Below are 22,837 nucleotides of genomic sequence, written 5' to 3' on the forward strand. Positions count from 1 at the left end.
AGTATGGTCTCTAAACTGTAGTCTTTCAAGCCTATAAGTTGGGTGATCCCCGGGTGCATGGATCCATTTGTTAAAGGTGATAAGATGGGCCGCTCTATAATAATGCCTAATGTCTGGCAAAGCCAAACCTCCATTGTACGGATTCCTCTGCAATGTTGGGGGCGCGATGCGCGGATGAGCCCCATTCCATAGGAGTAGGCGCAATTCACTGTCCATACCAGAACACAATTCATTTTTAAAAAAAAATGTTTTTGTTAGAAATAAAATACAATCTGCATATACATTTCTTGCAATCAGGATGACTGTTGCCCAGTCGATCGGTAAACAGATTCCACAAAGATAACAAATCTTCAATGACCACAGTAGTGTTGTATTATCTGAACCATGATCCAATATCGGAGGTGTACAGCTGTTCCCCCCCCCCCCCCCCCCCCCCCCCCATAGGCATTCCATTTGCCCCATACCCTTCCCCATTTCTTTGGACATCCTCTGTGAATGAAGGTAGCCTTCTCAGCCGTAATGACCATGTCCATATCCCTACACCACTCTAGTAGAGTGGGAGCGTGTGCCGACCCCCTCATTTCTGTGCTACATTTCGTTTGGCTATCATCATTTCCATCGTTGCCCACTGACGTTCAGCGTGGTTAAGGTCTGTTGGCTCCCACACATTTAGAAGGCAGCATTTAGGATCGAGCGGGACTTGCTTCTCACTGACCTCTGTAATAGTGTCCATCACTGCTGTCCAGTAAGGTGTAAGCAGTGGGCATTTCCACAAAGTGTGATAGAATGTACATATTTCACCACATAGGCGAAGACAGTACGGGTCAGGGGTTCTCCCTATCTTATGCAGTGTCACTCGTGTGTAATAGGTCCTGTGTAGTTGTAGGAGAGTAGGGTCTGCTATCCTATGGTCACCCCAAATTTTTGCTTTTTGCTTCACTGGTTTGTGACGTATTGAGGCTGTGGGCCTGCTAATCAGACCCCCAGCCTGCTGTTCTCTCTACTAAATTCACACTGTGCACTTTAGGTGCATAACCAATTGGAACTAGATCACCCTGTGAGCCCCTTGTACCAGTGTACACTAGGTACCCAGGGCATTGGTGTATCTAAGGCCTACCAGGGGCTGAAGCATGTATTATGCCACCCCTGGCCTGGCCTGACAATTTGACACAACTGGCTGATTACTCAGCTGGGGTAAGTTGGTGTAATCACCTCTTACTTAGGTGTAGTATACCTAAACCTAACCTTAAATGGGACACATATTAACCTACAAGTCACTCCTATGGCAGGCCTTAACAATCCTGAAGGCAGAGTGCTTGGTTTCATGTGAGATGGTGCTCTGGCATGAGCTGAGCCTGTCTGCAGTCATCGGAACCACTTCCTTTTACTGTTTCCAGATATCGCCATACCATATACTCTTAAGTGCATTATGAACCTCGCGGTTAAATGCTATCTTTGGTTTGGCTTTATCAAAACATGTCGAGTAAGGTGTCAATTGGAATACTAACCCCTCGGCAATTCTGGTGACGGGGTTAGCATTCCACCCTTCTAGAGGGACACGACATGTACAGTACCTGAAACCCGGGTAAAATCAGACATAGCCTCAGCTCCACAAAATGGATGCTGCCACCACAGACACAAGTCTGCCCTCCTGCTGCTGGGAGTCCTTCCAGCTTGGGAGGTGTGGACAAAGGGTTTCCTGCCAGGGGAGGTGCGTGCACCACCCCAGACAGGATTTTGTGTATTGGTCAGGTAGGGCTTCAATAGAATCAGACATGCCTGAGGCTCACAAGGAGCCTCGGTGCATATGCCAGTTCAAACCGGTCCTGGGGCACACCAGCCCTGGACCTGGGGCGAGCTGGACAAAGGATTGGGAGTGTAACCACCCCCCTTCCTGGTCCCACCCATAGGGAGGGACCTAGCAGGTAGTCCGGCCCCTAGAATCCGCTTAAAGGTAGGAGCTGTGTCCTAAGACTTCAGACATCCTGGAATCAACTTAACCACAAGAAGAAGACTGGAACTTCGACGCTCTGCTGCACAGAGGACTGAAGGAAATCTCCCCTATGGTCAGGGAGTGACCATCTTGCTAACGCAAGCACCAACCAGCTATTGAACGTCTGCTTTGCCGCCGCCCGAGCCCAGAGCCCGACAAGAACTGGACCTCCAGACCTCTCACCGCCCGATCCACAGTCCCTGCAAAGAAGGAACCCGTGGAGGCACCGAGACACGTGGAGCCAGCCATCTTGGAAGACCGACGACAAGCTGCAAGCGCAACGACAGAGGCTCCCTCCAAGTTGTGCTTTGGGTCCTGAGAAGCCCAACACCCGAGCAGCATCTGCACCAAAGGTGAGCCCTCCAGCATCTCCACGATCTGCGTGGGGCCCCTCTGCACTTTGCATCTCGACGCGCCTGCCCGGTCCCTGGCCCGTTGGCTAGTGGCCATTTTGGCGACCTATTTGAAAATCAACGACGCTGGTCTGGTTGCTCCAGACTGGCCCTAGCTGCTCCCCAAAAGAGCAGCCCCTCTGACCTTGCTGGTCAGAACAATCCGCTTTCCTCTCTTTCCACGACTCCTGCCTTTGCCAAGGCTTGTTTGCTTCTTTCGAGTCGCCGACACCGCCGACAGAGAGCCTGCGTGGGACAGCTCGTGAACCGACTCCTGGACGTCGTCGACCTTCAGGGACCACGTGGCTGCGGAGACAAGCTACCCCTCATCACCTGTTTGCACCCGACATCGCCTGGTACCTACTTGGTGCCACGCCGGTCACTTGCTAGTGACTGTGAACACTGTCCCCCTCTGCTTTCAGGTCTTCTACAACTCCGATCCACCCTTGGATCCAACGCATCTCTTCTGGACCGACCGCCTGCAGCATCTTTGTCATCAGGCTCCATTGAATCGATAGAAGAAACCCGACGCACTTCGAGACCTATGCACCCGCTTCCTGTGGGTGAGGTAACGCTGGCACTCCGGTGCCCAAGTGTAGAGAAACATCTCTAGTGTCTGTGTTTTGAATCTTGAGATCGTAGTCGAACCAGAAGATCCTTTCTGCAGTAACTTTTTAACTTTTACGCACCCATTGAAAACCTATGGGAGCACGCATGTGACTTTACTCACTGCATACGCGACCTGTGGACCCCCTGGTCACTAACTAAAGTTAGCTCCTTGTAGGCCCAGCGATTCTAGAGGCCCTAGGCCTTTTCCCTTTCCTGTTCGTGGTACTTGTACCACTATTTTAGTATATGGTTTGAGTGGCCACCAGGGCCCATCCATATAAAGTGCAACTTCTGTATATTATAACATTGTCTTGTTTAACGATTTGTGCTCCTGTGCTCATAAAGAGTCTAGGGGATACTTTGAGAAATAAATACATATATATTTTGAATATATATCTGTGTGGTGTCCTTTCATTGGTATAAAAGGGGGTTGCATTTGGTAAAACAGCTGGCTTAACACGCTTCACGAGTTTAGCCTCAAAGACTGCTTAGCCTACGCTACCACTAGGGCAGCTAGTCCGAAAAGGTTGACTTACAACCACACCATAAGGGTTGCTTGGCATGGTACAAGGTGGTCACTTTAACTAGTGAACATCATATACCAGGCCAACTTCTCACAGTAGTATTTTCAACTGTACCAGCCGTAGTCTAGAGGAGACTGCCAACTCTCTAGGCGACGCAGTCTCATCCCGCCAGTCAGTGTTGTCCATATCCCCAATATCAGTCTACCAAAGCACCCTAAGGCGGACGAGGGGGTCCGTCTGATAATTTTCTTGTAGGTGAGTAAAGTTGCTTTTTGTCTAAATAGTCAGTTAGTAGTTGGTCCTCTAAGGGGCATGATTCAGGGAGTGTTTCTGCTGTTGGTAGGGCTGCATCTATCGTATGTTTGATCTGTATATAACAACTTTTCCCCAAGAGCCATTTTATATAGCTCCTGCAGGTGGGCAAAGCTTACAACCTTACTGTCGTGCCAGAGGTCCCCCAGCCGGGAGATCCCTATCCGGTCCCATTTTTGGAATACCTTACTCTTTCCCAGGGTGCCCAGTTTGCCTGTGTCCCACAACGGAGTGTGTTGCGTTCGTTTGTCTGACCAGCCCAGATGTTGTTACAGTGTGCCAGACATGAATTGTGAGTCGTCGGCCCCATGTGGTCAGTTGCTTTTGTTTGTTATAAAGTGCCCTATTAACTCTCCCGTCCCCAGAGCCACTCTGTCCAGGCGGTAGGCAGGGTCAGTATCGGGCACGTGGACCCACTGATTAATAACTGAGTTGTGAAGCTCAATAGTATGCCCTAATATCGGGTAGAGCAATTTCCCCCCGCCACCCCCATCGTACCAACTTCTGATTAATTTACTCGCTGCCACTCTTGCCGGTTTGCCATCCCAAAGGAGAACAGCAACTTCAGAGTTCACTGTTCTAATGTACAAGTCGGGGACTCGCTGTGGCGTGTTGTGCAGGGCGTATAAAAATCTGAGTAGGATCGTGTCACTCTACCTAGGGTAATCTCGCGTGATATGTGCCTATTGGCAACTACATGCGCGATAGGGTTAGCACACAGTGGGTTTATCCAAGAGCAGAATTTCGGTCCAAACCCTAGGTGTTGGAGGACCGCAAAGAAACGCCCATTCCACCCAGTCAAAGGCCATTTTGCGTCAATCGAGAGGACAGCAGCGTCCTCCCGCACCGTATGTTTCCGACCCAGAACTCCATGCAGGCGTCTGAGGTTCAAGGCCGTGTTCCTGCCACGCATGAATCCTGATTGGCCCGGGTGAACCAGTTTAGTAAGATGGGGTGTCAACCTGTGCGCTAATGTTTGTCTAGAATCTTAGCCTCTGCATTGATAAATGAGATCTGTCGATATGATGTGCATTCCACAGCAGGTTTGTTTATGGCCTCAATGGTGGCCAATTGCTGATCTCTAGGGAGTGCTCCTTAGGCTCGACTCGTCTCATACATTTTCAACATGTAAGGGGCTACCCTATCTGCCGTGTTTATATAATTCTATTGGGATGCCATTGGGGCCGCTTGCTTTACCTGACTGTATCTTGGAGATGTCTACCTTGAGCTTATCCACTGTAATATCTGCCTCAAGCCCGTCGGTCTCCTCAGGCGTGAGCCTCGGCATATTGATGTCTTTAAGGAATGCAAGTGCTTCCTGGACAGTGGTTGATTGTGGATGTGTATACCTGTTCATAGTGTTTTGCCAGCGCAGTCACTATTTCCTGTGGATCTGACGTTCTGTCTCCATTCTCCGATCGGATCTGTGCTATCCATCTATTTGCTCGCTCCCTCCTATCTAGCCAGGCAAGTAGTTTAACGGCTTTATCCCCAGATTCCTAGATCCTGTGCTGGTCGGTCATTATGCGGGTTTTAGCATCCGCTCAAAGGTATTCCTTATATTCCTGTCGCTTAACATGCAGCTCATGCGCGTGTGTGTCAGAGGTGTCTCTAGCATGTTGACTCCAAAAGCTGTACCTCCTGTTCTAAGCTCTCTACTTCATTTTGCTTTTCTTTTTTGTGACCTTCAATGAGCAAGATGGCCCTCTCACGTATTACTGGTTTATACGCCTCCCACAAAGTCAGCGGAGAGTTGACCCATGTCTCATTTTCTTGGAAGTTTTGCATTGTTGCGTTTGTTAAACCTTTCTTGATCTTAGGCTTGAGTAGGAATCCTGGATATATGGGATACATACAACGCTATGTAGGGCCGTTGGATCGAATCTCCGCCATCACCGGAAATGATCGGAGATCCCCCCCCTCTCCCCCTGGGCAAATGTGAGGCTGCTCCAATCCTCCCCATGTTATCCATTGCAGTGATTATGTAGTCTATGCGTGAAAGGCTATTGTGAGCCCCTGAAAGAAAAGTAGATTGTCTCTGATGTGGGTTTTGGAACCACCATATATCCAGTAAACCGTGTGCTTCCAAGAATTCAGCCAGGGGTGAACTAAGGCGGTGTTGGGGGCGGGCAGAACACAATTCTTGATTTCATGTTGTGTGTGCGCCAAGCTAACGTTCACACTCTAGGCGATATGTACAAGTCTCTTTTGAGGTATCCAACAGCCCGATTAGCAGAATCGAGCGGTTTTGCGACCGCAAAAAAAAACATTGTAGTGTACAAATGCCAAATTGAGATTCTGTAACTGTTACTGAATTGCAGTTTTGTTTAGCAATTCAGTATTTGAAAGAAGTGTATTTAGGGCGTCCCTTCCACATACTGAATCGCAGTGATGTGTATTCATGTTTTGCCACCGAGTTCTAGTCGCAAAGCATTAATACTTTACCACTTCCTCGAAGGATGTAGTAAACCATTCGTAAATCGGAAGGGTGTCCCCAAGGGACCCCTTCCACTTGGCGAATGTGCAAAAATTATTTTAAGAGCAGGCAGTGGTTCCATGGACCACTGCCTGGTCTTAACAGATGAAATGTAAACATTTCTTTTTTTTCTTTAACCCCTTCAGTGCCCATGACGAGCTGGACTCGTCATGGGCTGCGGTGGCGCTGTGCCCATGACGAGTCCAGCTCGTCATGAACTCCGCCCGCTAATACAAAGCGCGGCACTGGGCGGGGAAAGGGGCGGGCATGCAAGGGGTTAACACATCCCATTTTCCTTCAAGGAAAATGGGCTAATATATATATATATATATATATATATATATATATATATATATATATATATATATATATATATATATTCACTGAGAAAACCATAGGTTTCACACATGTTATAGTTAGCTGGAAATTTTACTGAAAAAACCAATGAAATTCCCCCGTTATAGTTAGTGCAGGCAACTATAACTCACGCGACCACAATCCTCTGCTGATGCTAATACTGTATTTAGACACTTATTTGCCCATGTCTTCTTCCATAAATTTTTAGCTATACATATATTACAAATATTTTTTTTTCATAAAGACACATGTCATCAGCAGAAGATTGCGGTCGCGTGAGTTATAGTTGCCTGCACTAACTATAACGGGGGAATTTCATTGGTTTTTTATCAGTAAAATTTCCAGCTAACTATAACGTGTGAAACCTATGGTTTTTTCAGTGAATTTGCAAGGTTTTTCAAATGCTAATTCCTAACTATAACGTGTGTGAAACCCATGGTTTTTTCAGTGAATTTGTACGGTTTTTTAAATGCAAATTTTTTTTTTGGACATTTTTTGTAAACCTATGTATAAAGTAATATATGTACTATATCCTGCATTATGGAAAGGTTTTTTTTTTTTTATGCATTTTTTCCGTGCGCGTACGGTAAGCTGACGGTACGCGCTCCGTACGTCATAAGTACAGTGCGCGTACGTAATAGGATACGCGTACCGTAAGCTGACGCTACGTGCTCAGCACGTCATAAGTACAGCGCGCCTACGTGCGTGACGTACGCGTACACGCGGAAGCAACTTCGCGGTTACGCAGGGGCGTGTAATGCGCATGCGCATCTTACGTACGCGCTCCGTAAGCGCTCCGTAAGCGTCACGTTTGCGCATGCGTACTTGTTTACGAGCGCGTACCGTGAGCTTGCGGAGCGCGCATGGTAGGTCATGTGATCCACAAAGAACACTTTTCATTGGTTGAAATTACTTTCAGTTCCAGAAACTTCAAACACCACACCCATTCCCCTCATTACTGCTTGAGATCCCTTAGGAGAAGGAGCTGGATTGACATTGGGATACAATGGCAGAACAGCAGAGCTCTTCTGAGAGTGAGGCCAGCAGCACCACCATGATCCAGAGAAGGAGGAAACAAAAGACTTCTTTTGTATGGGAGTATTTTACTTTTCCAGAGGGGGAGAAAAAGGTGAATGCTCAATTGGTCACTTGCACACTTTGTGGCCGTGTTTTATCTAGAGGAAATCCAAGGAAGAAATATTCCTTTGGAAATCACTCTATGAAAAGACACCTGCAGGATAGACATCCCAGGACCTTTGCTCGACATACTGGAGAAAACTCTTCAGTAAGTCACCAGAGCCCAACCTCAGATGCTCAGCCGAGTACATCATCGGCAGCTCAGCTGAGCCCTTCCTCTGAGGTGGGAGCATCACCTTCTTCTTTTCCTGTGGACATTAACCCTCGATTTGGGAGGGTTGAAATGAGGTGTACAAGATGTGGTGGTCTTATTGTTTATGGGGAGATCAGTCTTCCCCTTATTAACAATAAGATAGACCAGCATGTTTGTAGACGCTTATAATATTCCCATTCTTTCTTTCCTCTATCCCTGTATTAACCCAACGGCTCTTATAAGAGCCAACCTTACCTCACAATTTTTTATTTTTTTTTAAGCTTTCCTTTTTGCAAATTTTTTTTTGCCGTGCGCGCACGGTATGCGTAATTCCGTGAATTTCGCGGAATTTAGCAGTTTACACCGTGCGCGTACGCTACGCGCATTCTGCGATTTTTCGAAAAAAAAAAAACATTTCATTTTTGCCCTTGAGGGTCCTTCTAGGACCCCCTGACCAAGGCTAGGGGGGTCAGGAACTGTCGAGCCTGCCCCCTTTTCACATTGTCCACCTTTTTTTTATTCACCCCCCTGACAGTGCGAGTGACAAAATGGCGGCCGACACTTCCTCCTTTCTTCCGATTCGAATGTTTACTAAGATGTAACAGCCAATCAGATGTGAGCTCGCGCACGCCACCGTACGCGCACTGTAAGCGCACCGTAAGCTGCCACAGATATATATATTGATTTAAATGCTATTTTCTCAGAATCTACTGAACAGATTTACACCAAACCTACAAAAGGCACTTCCTTGACCTGGGGACTACCTCTCTGCCAAATTTCATTAAATTCTGTTCAGCCGTTCGGGCTGTAGCTCTGTCTAAAGGTCCTATGGAAAAATGCATGGGAAAAACGCGTTTTGGGACCCCCCTTTTATCTCCGCCCCCGCTTGATGAATCCCCCCGAGACTTTCAGGGTAGGAGCGGAGCGTAGCGCCCCACCTATTTTGAAAAATTCGCGAGGATTCGACGACCGGCGCCAAAGTTATTCAAAATAGAATGTTGCGGATTTCCTATGGAAACGTGGTCCTAACTATAACTACCTACTGGTGACTGCCAGTAGGAGATATATATATATATATATATATATATATATATATATATATATATATATATATATATATATATATAATTTTAAAAAAAGTACAGATGACCGGAGCGATATGTAGTGGGTCACAAATTGCAACCTTAATGTATATGATCTAGGTTGATATGGAGCCCCACTATAAATCGCTAATTTTAAATGTTTTTTGTACATTATGAATTGTGATTTCCTAATTGCGATTGGAGAAATTGCAGTTACTAAGTTTTTGTACATGTGGCCTCACGTCCGCTAATGTGTTTACACTTTTGCTCTCTATTTTGTGCCCTCAGTTTGGAGCAAGTGCTTCCAGTACTTCCTCTGCCCGAGCTTGGCTCAGCAGCAGGAGGCGGGCAGAAATGTGTTGCTGGTCGGCAGCAACCATTTTTTTGCTGTCCGGGTCTAGTAGGCTGGTACCAGGAACAGAGAGCCTAACGGAGGGCTCTCCCAGTGCTTGGAATCATACCTCCACACAGTTTAGTGTGTGGGTAGGATTCCAACATGTTTGATACCAAACATGACCGGATTCGTTGCAGCCGTTTTCGATACGGTCATCGTGGAATTACATGGTGCCCCTCTATATAGTATATGGCTGCTTCACTGACAACCCGGGAGAATGGACTCAGTAGGCTGTAGTGGTGTCCTGCTCATGCAGGGACACCCTCTCACTTAAAACCAAGCACCCTGCCTTCACGATTGTAAAGACCTGTTATAGGGGTGATTTATAGGTTTTAAGTGCAGTGACCTTTAGATATAGTAAACCTATATCTTTAGTAAGTGGTGCAAGCACCATCTTACACAGGCTGCAATGGTAGGCCTGTATTTCCCTTTTGAATGGTCTAATGGGTGGCATACTACATGCTTCAGCCCATGGGAGAACTCTGGGGTACCTATGCCCTGGGTACATGGGTATCATATACTAGGGACTGACCAGGGTACCCCAGTATCCAACCTGGGGTGTACCCAAGTTCTGAAACCAACAATTTAAGGAGAAAGCAGATTGACTGGGGCCCTGATTAGCAGGATCCCTGTCAGACTAGTCGATAAACTGCATTGCATCTAGCAAAATAAGTGGGGGTAACCATAGAAGCCGATCCTACAGCTACAGTTGATTCATTCCTGCGTCGTACTCTAGAGTGGGATTTTATTTTTATAGCAGACCATGGTTGTATAGAATTGTACAGTATTAACAATTCTGTAGCTCTAAATGGTTTAATATTTTTAGTTTTCCACCCCAGTCTGTTTATCCTCCTTATTCCCACCACTTACCCAGTTCCCATTTATTTTCGCAAGTTTCCTTTTGTTAGAGTACAGTAATCTGGCTTTTCCGACAGCTCGGTCCATAAATCATTCCCATCTGTACTTTGGCCTGGCTTCTGCATGTGTACTTCGCACAGTCTGAAATGTTACTGTCGAACTATTTGCGTAGTTCAATTATGTAAGTATAACCAGGTCCTGGAAACTGGAATGTTGACATGCTTCCCACGCACCCCGCCCCAACCTCCCATGTCTAGGTTTCCCTCAATTTTATACAATGAAATGCACATCGAACTGAGAAATACATTTATTACCCTTTGAGCTGATCTCTGGCTTAACTTTTTTTTTCCCTTTTTTAAATGACATCTGGAATGTACTTCGAAAATGGAAGCAGCCCATTGTGTCTCGTAATAAGAGAATATATGGATCCCCCTCAATGTGCGTTTCATTGTCTTCCTCCCACCCCCTTATAATTTTCCTCATATGTTGACAATAAACCTCGGCATTTGGAACTGTTTTGGGCCTCGTGAAATAATGTAGCTGTAAGCCAACCCTCTGCAGCTCATAAACTGACTTGTGCTTTCTCTTCAGGAAATCTTTGCACTCTACTGATAAGCAGTGACTCGGGAACAGAACACACAAACCTCTTGGGAGTGAATTGTTATTTTCCTGCGCGGGTTGTTGGGGCACTACGGTGTCTCCCCTCAGCAACATCTGCTATGATTTAGACCGGGTGGAGCGCTAATAGCGCAAAGCCCCAGTAGCTCTTATCCAATCTGCGCCCGCGTTTGAAATGCCTAATTTCTGCGGCTAATCTGATTAGCGGCATGAGCTGCCCCAGTTTGCAGCCCATTACTATGCATGCTCTGTACTTCCTGGGAGGCAAGAGGGTGGCCGCCCAGCGCAGAGCCATGACAGATCTCGACCTAATACAGCCGCCGACGTGCCAGGGGCGCCGGCTCCCTCGCGATTAGCTCCTGCCCTCGTAGTATTTGTGGGTGTTTTTTTGGCGGCGATTTGTGTGCGTGCAGCAGGACCATGTTCAGGAATCCGTGGATTTCCAGCTATGTTGGAATTGTGAAGTTCTCCGAAGAGGCAGGTAAGAGTTTCACGCGTTTGGAGCCGACCTGTCTATTTACTTACGCAGCCTTAAACTGCGTTTATGCGCGCGAGAGTCTGTCTGAATTGTTTTCTGTTTATTATGCATTGCCACTTCTCTTTGCATGCGTTTTATACTTTACCGAAGGATGTTTTCAGTTGTCCTCGGGCATAAACGGATCTTGTAATTAGCTTACCCTCAAGTGGCATTAGCATCTTTGGCTGTCTGACAGCAGATGAGCTTAAATGAAACACTACATTTGCATGGGCCTAAAACAAAAAGCGATGCCGCTTCCCTTTTTCAATTGGTAATTTGGTTTATAAAAAAATAAAATGTAAATCGAGCATAGTGTGAAGAGGTTTTTTTTTTTTTTTTTTTTAACCGCTTTGTTTTGAATGTTTAACATTTTAATGTGCAAAATCTATGTTGAATTTGCTTGGACACCAAAACCTTCTTGTGGTGGTGAACGTGTTGTGCTCCTACATATATGATCCGTTTTAATTGCAATTTGTCTGGATTCTTCCACAATGTAAAAGCATTGGATCTAAAGCGTGCACTTGTGTTATTAGCCCACATTGAGTCTGTATTGATCCTGGCGACGAGGTTTGGCACAGAATGGCTTCAGGCGGTGTTTACTTTCTAGGTCACTATTTCATCGGATGAGTGGGCTACACAATCTGTCGGTTTGGGAATGTGAACAAATGCATGTTCTGCCTCGTTACCCATTTCCATGGTGTTTTGTAATGGCGGCTGCAGTGTTGTCATCCTGTTGCGATTTGCATTTCTGAAAGTGACTGTACCAGGCGCTACCCTGGACTTTGGAGTCTTCTGGTGTCTAGTGTGTAATCTCATTTGCCCTCGTGTTGTTGGCCCGCAGCCATGAGTATGTTGAATGAGTTGCATAGTGTTATAAATAACCGTGCTGCACTAGGAACATTGGCCCAAACTGGATGGAATTTAAATGGACCACGAAAGGGAGACTTGGGGTGACCACCAAACTAAGTAGGGGTGGGGAAATGTTTGGCAAATGCCGTTTTTTTCAAGCATCATGCTTCACTTATAGCATTAACTGCATGGGGCTTAATGGCCGTTCCAAACCGCAGTACAGTGATCAAGATGAGGCAAACGCGGAGGAAGAGCTTTTGTGCAGCTTTGAGACTGAAACAGCTGTTGCTGGCATGGGAGGTCATCACAGCTGGAAAGGTATGTGAGGGACCTCTCTGGGACATGCAGCCAGCATCATAGTAAGCTTGGCTGGAGGTGCCTTTCAATCCAACGTTGCTCAAAGTAGAAGATTCACGGCCTCGAGCGCCAGGCGCTTGTGCTTTTGCCAAGGAAGTGATTGTCAGTTCAACACCATGTGTAAGTGTTCATTTTGCAATATAAAGTATAACATCGGAATCTTCATTTACGAGTCATGGAAAAAACACTGATTTTAAGTAGCACCGACTTACTTGCAGCTGTATGACCCTGATGTGATGGTTCACTCAAGCAGCCAGACTGGGCCATCCACAGCCCTCTTCACCTCCACATTTCCTCTGCTTTATTGTAGGTGGAAGCAGGCATAATCCCTACCTCCTCATATAGGGGACCAATCTAGCATTCTTCGTTCGGTTCCAAACTTCTGCGAGTGCTCAGTTTTATCCTCCTTACCTCCAGAGCGGGCTCACTTTTGGTGAAGACTTGAAGGGATGCTGCCATTGCTTTCTCTTTACATTGCTGCATCTGTTGCGTAGGTCATCTTGAAGATCTGTATTTTATTTGTTGCGGTTCTGCTTCATTGTGGCTGGAACCTGCTAATCTATCTGAGCCGTACTTGGGTCTCAAGACCGTCCCAGGCCTCCTAGGTATCTGTGAAGGGATTGTTTTCTGCCATGATTATTCAGACAGGGGACATGAAAGTATATATTACCTCCATCATGCAAAGCCTTCCGTTGACATCAAAGACTTTTTCTGGACGTTCAGTAAGATCGTGACCGTAAAAACGTCAACATCTAATAGTATTTTTCTTGTGCTGTCTGGAGCTGATAACCCTAGTCTGGTAGATCAGTAGTCTTGCCACTACTTGCCTAGGTTGAACCCTGACCGCGGAGACCACGCCACCCCTCTACGCCCTTTCCTGTGCATAAAGTTTGACCCCCCTTCTGGAGTCACTGGTCAATCAATGCGATCAAGTTGTTGACCTCAGTCTTTGGCAGAGCAACCACTTGGGTATTGTTTCTTCTTGAGTGGGTTACGGAGTGCTCCGCTCTCTATATTAAAGAAATCTAATCCCCTTTGTTAGCTCTACCATTTAAATCCATAGCTCCAAGGTAGTGGCTTCATTCTGACGTTTTTCTTCTGATCATCCTACAGTAGCTTCAGATCTACACATTGAGTAATTTTTGTGTTCTGGTAGTTCTGAGGGCATCTAATAGAGCATCCAATGTATCTCCAGTCTCTGTTCCTGAAGGTTGTAAGGTGTGTGTGTGTGTGTGTGTGTGTGTTCGTTCAGAACCTCAACCCTCGCATCCCCTGTGCCTTCGGTTTCAAGCAGTTGTTTTCGTCATCTTGGATTATGTTATTTTTTTAGAGTGCAGCACCCACCAAAGTTTTCTTGTTGCGGACCTGTGAGGTGTAATAAGATTGGAAATTCAAGAGTTTGCAGTGTCTCCCCATTAACCATCCTGTTGCTTGTTTGCAAGTGCAGTTTTGGCTTGAAGTTTATAGGCCTGTCCTAGCTTGGTCTCCTACCTGGCTGCAGTCCCTCCCTGTTTATCTGGCTGCTTGCTTCAAGCTTATAAAATGAATTCCCTAGATGGTCATTCCAGTGCATCTACTGTGTGATGTCCTGTGTCACACAGTATCCTCTATGGGTTCCGGAGTAGTGTTCTACTTGCTGAAAAAGCACTTCAACACAATCACTTGTAGCAAGCGCTATATAAATCAAACCTTTTCCCTTCTATTTCTCCACTATCCTTCTCAATCCAAATAAATCGCATATCCACCACTCCAATTTCTTTCATATTTCACTATCCTAATTCACCACTAATACTTTATGGGTTCTGGGGTAGTGTGCTACTTGCTGGAAAAAGTGCTTTGATACCGCTTCAGGGCAGCAAGCGCTATATAAATGCTATTACAATTGCATGGGTACAGGCCTTGCCCATTCGCCAACATGGACACTTGCATCCCCTTATCCTAGCAGTAGTGTTTGTGGCTTCTGTGGGTGATACCCTGGTAGGGCAATCAAAAAAAGGGGCCAGTAGGAATAAACCATTAGAGGAAGCTTAAGGGGGGGGGGGGGGGGTGGTCTTCAAAGAAGACTAGTTACTTTGCTGGAGATTGTGGATCACAAGCTTGAAAGGTCCTGCTACTCTACCGCCATCACACCTATGTGACCCACAATGCCCTGACTTTGTTGTGCATTTGTAAAGCGCACCATCACCTGCGAGGTTATCCTGCCGTTGAGTGTGTGCCTAGCCCTCTTTATGGTAGGTTGGTTAGTTGAAAAGCTGGGTCTTCAGCTTCTTGCGGTATTTGAGAGGAGGCGGCTCTGATGTGAAGTGGGAGGCCTGTCCTCCTGTTCTGGCTCTCTGTATGAGTGGGATGTGTGAGAGTAGCAGTCCTGTGGAGATGGATGGTGGAAGGAGATGTGACTGTTCAGCTAGGTGGGCCTAGGATTTTTACTGCTGTGTGTGTGTGTGTGTGTGTGTGTGTAGTTTGAAACTACTGCATTTGTGCATCTGGAGCCAGTATCTCCCTTAGGTGTGATGCAAGTTCTATTTGAGAGGTTGAGGAGTAGTCGGGCTGCCAAGTTCTGGAAAGCTTGCACTCTTCAAGTGAGTTGCTTGGTGATTCCCAGATTAGTGGGTGTTCCTCATTTCAGCTTGCTGGTGACTAGGGTGTGAGTGACCATTATTCTAGTGTAGTTTGGGAGCCATTAGAAGATTATCTTCCTCTTCATTGTGTGGATGCAGAATGCAGTGACGGCGTTGACGTGTACTGTCATATCCAGTTTGCTGTTGATTATTCGGAGGTTCCTGGTGTGGATGAGGATCAGTTTGACCAGCCCCCATTTAGAGTCCCATGATTCAAGTGTTCTTGGAAAAAAAAATCACCAATTGGGTCTTGTCGATGTTTAGCTTGAGACAGCTGGCTTTCATCCAATTACTGACTTAGGTCATGCAGGTTGCTAACTTGTTTCTTGTGTTCGGGGACTTCTCTGTGATGGAGAGTATGTTGCATGTCGTCCTGATGGTAGAGGATGCTGATGTGTGTGCAGATGGCGTTGGCCAGCGGAATCATGTATGCGTTGAAGAGGGTGGGGTGATGAACCTTGAGGCATTCCGTTGATGAGTTTGTGGGCTTCCGAGGAGTAAGGTTTCAGGCTGACAGCTTGCGTTTTATCCATTGAGAAGAAGCAGATCCAGTGGAAAGCTGGTCCATGGATTAATTGTGGACCCTTCGTTATGTCAGAGGAGCGTTGCCTCACTGCATGAAAACATGTAAAATAAAATGATAAAGCAATGAGGAAAACTGCTTTATTGCCATTTTATTTTACAATACAGACTTGTGTGTGGCCATCCTCTGACACACAGGGCACTGCAAGTGTACATGACTGTTTGGCCAGGTATCTTAGGACAGCCAAATCGACATGTGCACTATGCTATTTCCATGCTGTTGCATGGAGAGTAGCAGGCATAGGCTCTCGGTCCTTGTTGAAGCTTAAAACTAGCCCACTCCAGCCAATCCCGCCGCTTCTCTCATGCTGGGTAATACGAGCATGAGTATCGTCTGGTTTGGCGCTGGGGAGTCTGGGAGCCTGTGTATCGGGAAGAGCACCGAGGCGGCAGGTACGTCCTTTTTTTGGTTTATTTTTTTTAAATCGCTGCGCTGCATCACCACTTTTCTCTGCTAGCAGCTGCCACTGCCTTTCTTGTGCAGGCACCCGACGGAGGATGGGGTGTGAGCCTGTACCAAATGCCGCAGAACGGTCCAGGAGAATGAGGCCTGCCATGTCTGATGTGCTCATCTGGATGTTGTATGTGGCGGCGAGAAATGTGCTGTTTCAGTAGTATGGCTGGGCCCGAATCTGCATTGCTTGGTGTAGGAGCTGGTAGTTGATTCGTTTCTCGAAGACCTTTGCTGGATGTGATAGTAGGGAGATGCAGGAGATTCATTTCACCATGTTGGCTCCCATATGGATTTTAATTACAACTACAGCCTTAACTGCTGGATGGAATTGCACAAAATTTGGCAGAAATCTATCTCTCGGTTCCAGGAAGCGTGCTTTTTAGATCTCGTGCCGAACGTTGCACTGCGGAGCAGTGCTCGCGCACCGCGAGACATGTAGTAGGTGAAAAACAGGGATTTAGCGCTGACCTAGGAATCGCACATGCTCGTGCGTGTGCGATTCCTTTTGTGCTACCCCATTGGCCTTTGTGTGCGTCTTTTTATAAAAGACTGCAGGCAATTGGCCAAAGGCGGGTGCATTGCTCCGCCCATCGCCTATTGGTATCTATTACGCGCTTGGTGCGCGTAATGGACACCAATAGGCCATGTGGTTTCAATTATCGTGCCCAGACACGGGTACGATAATTGAAAGCACATGACTTAGTGGCGCGTGCGCGCACCACTAGCGGGCTTTTTTTTTATTTTTTTTTTTTTTTTTTTTATCATTCCATGCGCTGTTAGTAACAGGTCTTTGTATTACTACTCAGTTTAACAGCACTGTTGCCGCGGAAGGATAGACTGGTTTTATTGGAGTCGAACTCGGGAACAACTGATTACAGCAGACAGCGACGAGCGTTTAGCTCACTGCTGCACCTTTCTGAAAAGCAGCAATCTCCTCCGGATTCGGCCTTGGACGTTGGGAGGTGCGGTACCCACTGACCTCATGCTTACCTCTGGGATGTTGTCACTCGTAAGGAAGCAGGTCATGTGACTGGATTCATTGCTCGAGCCCGTCAGCTCCCACAGGGTGTCACCCTGGTCCTTGGCCCAGTGCAGGGGGTTTCCTTGTCCTTCGTCTGTCCCATCGGTGCTCTGCAGTCTCTTCAGCGCTTCCTGCTCTAGCGCTCTTTTATCGCAGCTCATAGCTATCCCTCCTCTTCGGGCTCCTTTTCACCCCCCTCCTCTCTGCTCGGATGCCTCTGCTCTCCTAACCAGAGTGTCTGCTCCTGCTCTTCTGTCCTGAGATATTTGGTCTGCAGCACGCGCCTCTCCACCTCTGACTCCGGGTGCAGGAGCCTCTTCGTCTCTAAGCCCTGTGGTGCCAGATTCACGCCCTCCTGCTGCGCCTGCCCTTTCACCCTTGAGCACTGCTGCGCATGTTCTCCAGTACCATGCTGCAGCTGCCCTTCCATCTCGAAGTCCTGCTGCATCTGTTCTACAGTGCCCCGCTGCAGCTGTCCCTCCGCCCTGGAACCCTGCAGCACCTGTTCTCCTCCCTCCTGCTGCAGCTGCCCCTTCACCCTTGAACCCTGCAGCACCTGTTCTCTCTCCTCCTGCCCCTCCACCCTTGAGCCGTGCTGCACCTGTTCTCCTCCCTCCTGCTGCAGCTGCCCCTCCACCCTTGAACCCTGCAGCACCTGTTCTGCTCCCTCCTGCTGGAGGTGCCCTCCACCCTAGAGCCGTGCTGCACTTGTTCTCTTTCCTCGGCCTGCAGCATCCCCTCCACTCTTTAGCTGTGCTGCACCTGTTCTGCTCCCTCCTGCTCAGCAGTTCCTCCACCCTTGAGCTGTGCTGCACCTGTTCTACTCCCTCCTGCTGCAGCTGCCCCTCCACCCCTAAACCCTGTAGTTCCTGCTGTCCTCCCTCCTGCTCCCCCTCTACCCTTGAGCCGTGCTGCACCTGTTCTCCTGACTAGTGGTCCCGCTGCCCTGTCTTCCCCTCTTGCCCATTGCACCCCTCTGCGTGGAGTTTCTTATCGTCCAGAGAAGCTGGGCACACTGCCCCCTTGCGGAGGGACAGTCTCCCTCTTCCCCATGCCCATCTCCCCTCCCTAGCTGCGGCTGTACCTCACCCATACCCCCAGCTGACGCACACCCGGCTCAGCTTCTTCTGCAGCAGGGGCTCGCTCCTCCATGGCCCCCTGGCACAGGCCCTGTAGCAGGGCATCGCTCCCTCTGCCCGCTCAGCTCCAGGTGACGCCACGAGCAGGTCTCGCCACCAGTCATTTCCTGCCCAAAGATGACCTACAACCCCTGGGGCAGTGCTTCCTTCCTCCCGCCTCCGTCTTCATGTTCTTCCGCTGCAAGGACATATGGGGGCTATCGGGGCATACCTCGTTTGGCATTCTGAGCATGATTTGAGAGTACTTGAACACTGCATTTGGACAGACTACAAGTTTTCTGCATGAACTTGAGGCCTGCCTTAAATGTTGTCTGTAACAATGACTGTCATTGCTGCATCTTTCATAAATGCAGTACCTCTGGAGTTAAATGTGAGACTTATTAGAGTGTAAAGTATCAACAAAACACTGAAAGAGCTGTTGGCACATGTGCTCAGGCCCGCCCACGGACATGGGTCCTCAACTTTGTTCCACAGACTGTGGCTCTGAACTCAATCACTAAGGGTATCCAGTCTGCTGGCAGAGGTCCCAATCTTGCTAATACAGCTGCTGTGGATGTTCCAAATCGGCGCATTACAGAGGATCCCTTCCAACAACCTAGTGCTAATTCTCCCTCATCTATTAACATTTCTCCTCTGTACATGGGTGGAAACGGTTTTCTTCATACCATGCAGCTCCCTCCAGTGTACTCCATTTTTTGTTGTCCTGAATAAAGTACTTCCTTTGTGCCCAGCTCAAATTAAAACCACCCCTCAGGTGACGCATTGGCTCAGCTCTGCCATCAGATTTGTTAGGGGCAACACATTTGCAAGTGAAATCTTTGGCCTCCGAAGAGTGTATTGGGTGGAAAGAATGTTAAGCTGCAATCAGGCGATTGTGGCGTAATTACCTAATGTGACCCACAATTGGTGAGGTACATTTTGCATTGATTTGGTGGTCTGCAGGGGCTCCTTCAAAGGATATATCCGGCCCCCCTGGCTATTACTACAAAACAAGCAGTAACCATTCTACTTTTTATGTCTCCCAGAACCTTGGGCATAGTAGTATCTTTTCTATGCCCACCCACAACCGTTTTGCTGTACTTGAAGAAATTGATGACTTGATGGCTCTGCTTCCTTAGCCATTAACACTCCCTCAGAGGAAAATGCTAGCATTATAAAAACATTATCCATCATGGCTAACTGTAATACCTACACTCTCTGCCCTAGGGCCAGCCATAAGGTGCGGAGATCCGCTCTACGACATATAGCGTTTGATGCCAGAACACAGGGTAAAGATACTGATGGCAAAACCAAAGGAAATGATGGACGGAGTGTTGAACATTGCAAGCACTCACCCCCAGTCAACTGATCTGGGTTTAATCCATCACCGTTCTTTAGCCCACTCTGCCACCCCAGTTCAGACATGGCCATATGCAAATCAGTCTGACCCTGTGCCTCATGGGAACAGTCCAGCCCGAACTGCCAAGCCATGCCTTCCCTGGACCGGAAACTAGCTTCCTAGGACCGGTTTCTGGCATTTCAGCCGTCTTCAGCCAGGCTTGCTTGAATCCAGTAGCAAAGTGAGCAAGGGACTCACGTCTAAGCATACCCTGCCAACTTATGGCGAACAAAGCAAAACCAAAGTGAGTGTTTGATTGGTTCTGATGCTCCGTCCATCACCACCCCCTTTTGTACTGCTTTGTTCACCATAAGTTGGCAGGGTATGCTCAGACGCGAGTCCCTTGCTCACTGTGCCACTGGATTCAAGCAAGCCTGGCTGAAGACGGCTGAAATGCCAGAAACCGGTCCTAGGAAGCTTGTTTCCAGTCCAGGGAAGGCATGGCTTGGCAGTTCGGGCTGGACTGTTCCCATGAGGCACAGGGTCAGACTGATTTGCATATGGCCATGTCTGAACTGGGGTGGCAGAGTGGGCTAAAGAACGGTGATGGATCAAACCCAGATCTGTTGACTGGGTGTGAGTGTTTGATTGGTTCTGATGCTCCGTCCATCACCACCCCCTTTTGTACTGTAAAGATACTGATAATCAGCTGACCCCCACTGATTCCGTGACAGGCTTGCCTTCCAAGGACATTGCTACCCAGCTTACTGTTCTTCCAGCAGCCTCCCCAGCTGACATTGCCCAGGTTTGTCCTATAGATGCTATGTGCATTGTCCCCAATAACTTTAAGCAATCTTTAGAACATAGTCGAGCTTCAAATGATTGCACTGGAACGGACTCTCCAGCATATATGTCCCTTCTCTCTTGGAATTTTGTGGGATTGAGTAACAAACTGCTAACAATAGATTGTCTTTAATATCCAAGTAGCATATTGTTTGTCTACGGGAGACCTAGATGGTATCTACTGTGCACATAAATGTGTTTTTGCATGGTTTTCTCACCTGCCACTATGGCTTTCAGGCCATCATAGTGGGGCCCTCTTATCCCTTACAAGTGTCACACTGGCAGCTAAGATAATAGACCTATCTAGACTCCCCTTTCTTGAAATTATTTGTCTGCCATTGAGTGGTGAACCACTACATTTTTAGCATAATAACTTTGCTTCTAGTAATACACACATTATTCGCTCCCTTGCCTCAGCTTTGAGGCAATAATAACAGATACAAATGTGATTTGTTATATTGTGGAGAGGGGATTTTATTTTAAGACTATGTCCTATCGCAGACAATACAGTATGTGGATTAGAGGAACCTGATTCTGGTCATTTCTCGAACTTTGACCAATTTCTGTGTGGTGATAATACGAACAGAATCCTAAAGACCCATGATCGTACAATAAGTCTTGATTTGTCGCCCAAGGAATCCTCAAATCAGTTAATATATAAGGGGAGAGGAAAGGGGTCTTTGACTTCATTGTACTATCCAAAGCATGTACTGGGAAGGTGATCAAGTCCCAGGTTGTAGAGTCATTTCAGCAAGCATAACCCACTTGTTTTAGGACTTGCTCTTGTTTTATTTTGCTAATGCTTGGTTTATTTTATAGATGCAGCATAAGTGTATATTTTGTATTTCCCCATAATGCACTAATTATGACCTTTAATAGCAAAGTGATCTGCATGTCATTCGGTCCCATAAGGATGTCAACTATTTGTGCTGCATTATATGCAGAATCCTTATGGTGACTAACTTTTAGATAACCACTTGGGTCAAGCTTGGACATTTTTCTTTGTGTTGGCCTTGGTTAAGCTGAACTACAGCAAACCTTCGCCAGGACAAACCTCTTAAGGGTCCCTCAAGTCTCATGTCTATGGGTGCAGATGCTCACATTGCTGAAAGGCCTCTTCCGCTGTCTCACATGGGCATGTGTTAGCCTGGTGGTTTGAGTGCAAGAGCTCTCAGTTGGCTGACTATTGCATATAAAGCCTCTTTCGCAGCACCCTGCCTAGCTAGCTGCTTGTAACGTAATGCTCTCAATTTTAGCATGCATATAATATTCAGGTAGTTATTCCTTATGTGCTCTTCCGATTGTCTCCTGCAGTGGTGAAATTGCATATATGTCAATCATCACTCCACTGCAAACAATAAATCTAATTTAAAAATTGCGTCCTTTACAATGCCAGAAGCTCCAACTTTTAATAATGCGAGACCTATTGCATCGCAAATGCTTGTTGTGATTTGGTGCTAATCCGCTCAGTAGTGTTAGACTTAAAAAACCAACACATTTGTAGATCTCTGGTTGGGTGAGGTGGGGGGGGGTGGGGTGGGGTGGGGGGGGTGGGGGGGGGGGGCGGCGGTGAATCTTTGGATCGGATAGTCCCAGTGCTGAAATCTGATTGGCTACTAACTCTTCAACCAGGAAGTGTTTGCAGCCGTTTTGGCACTGACTCACTCGAGTTGCAAGTAAACATTAAAAATAAAGAATAGGGGGGGGTAGGAGTACCCTGACCCCCGATGTCTGGTGGTGGGCTGCCACAGGGACCCTGCCAGAGGTTGGTTAAAAACAATTTCCCCTTAAATTTGGAGTGAAATCACTGGTGGATCTGAATTCAGGACAAAATTGAGGGGGGAACCAACAGAGCGTGGTCTTTAACGGTTATTTACACTATAACCCCCTGGTTGACCAGGTCCGGAGGGCATGTGGCATACATTAAGAGAAGGAGTTGGTGCAAGGGGGAGAGGGGGCTTCTAAGGTCTTTTTAGCCCCGGGTATCACCACCTTCCTGTGGCTTTATCTAATATAGTGGAAGGGGCCGCTGTGAGGCGATATTTCGTATTTAGTCACCAATTGTTTCTTGGTGGATTGAACTATGTAGAATATAATGTAAATTACATGGCATGTTGTGAGATTGAAGGCATTTTATTTTTGCCTTTTGTGTGGTAGGACACGAAGTTGCCATGGTTGATACGAAGTTGACCTC

General features: G+C 47.3%; 1 protein-coding gene across 36 annotated transcripts in view; it reads left to right on the forward strand.

Annotated features, from left to right (window-relative positions):
• Positions 1-22,837, forward strand: part of SVIL (supervillin) — a 635,411-nt gene that overhangs the window by 149,601 nt on the left and 462,973 nt on the right. For 18 of the 36 annotated variants that reach the window (XM_085631792.1, XM_085631798.1, XM_085631804.1 and 15 more), the window contains exon 1: positions 10,948-11,426. The exons of 12 other annotated variants lie outside the window; for them this stretch is intronic. In XM_085631792.1, the coding sequence (XP_085487918.1) occupies positions 11,366-11,426 (61 nt within the window). In that variant the 5' untranslated portion in view covers positions 10,948-11,365. Of the gene's footprint in view, positions 1-10,934; positions 11,427-22,837 lie in introns of those variants that run through there. 6 more of the 36 variants (XM_085631816.1, XM_085631819.1, XM_085631821.1 and 3 more) reach the window with 1 other exon arrangement.

The sequence above is a fragment of the Triturus cristatus genome, chromosome 10 (genome assembly GCF_964204655.1).
Source record: "Triturus cristatus chromosome 10, aTriCri1.1, whole genome shotgun sequence".
Classification (NCBI taxonomy): Eukaryota; Metazoa; Chordata; class Amphibia; order Caudata; family Salamandridae; genus Triturus; species Triturus cristatus.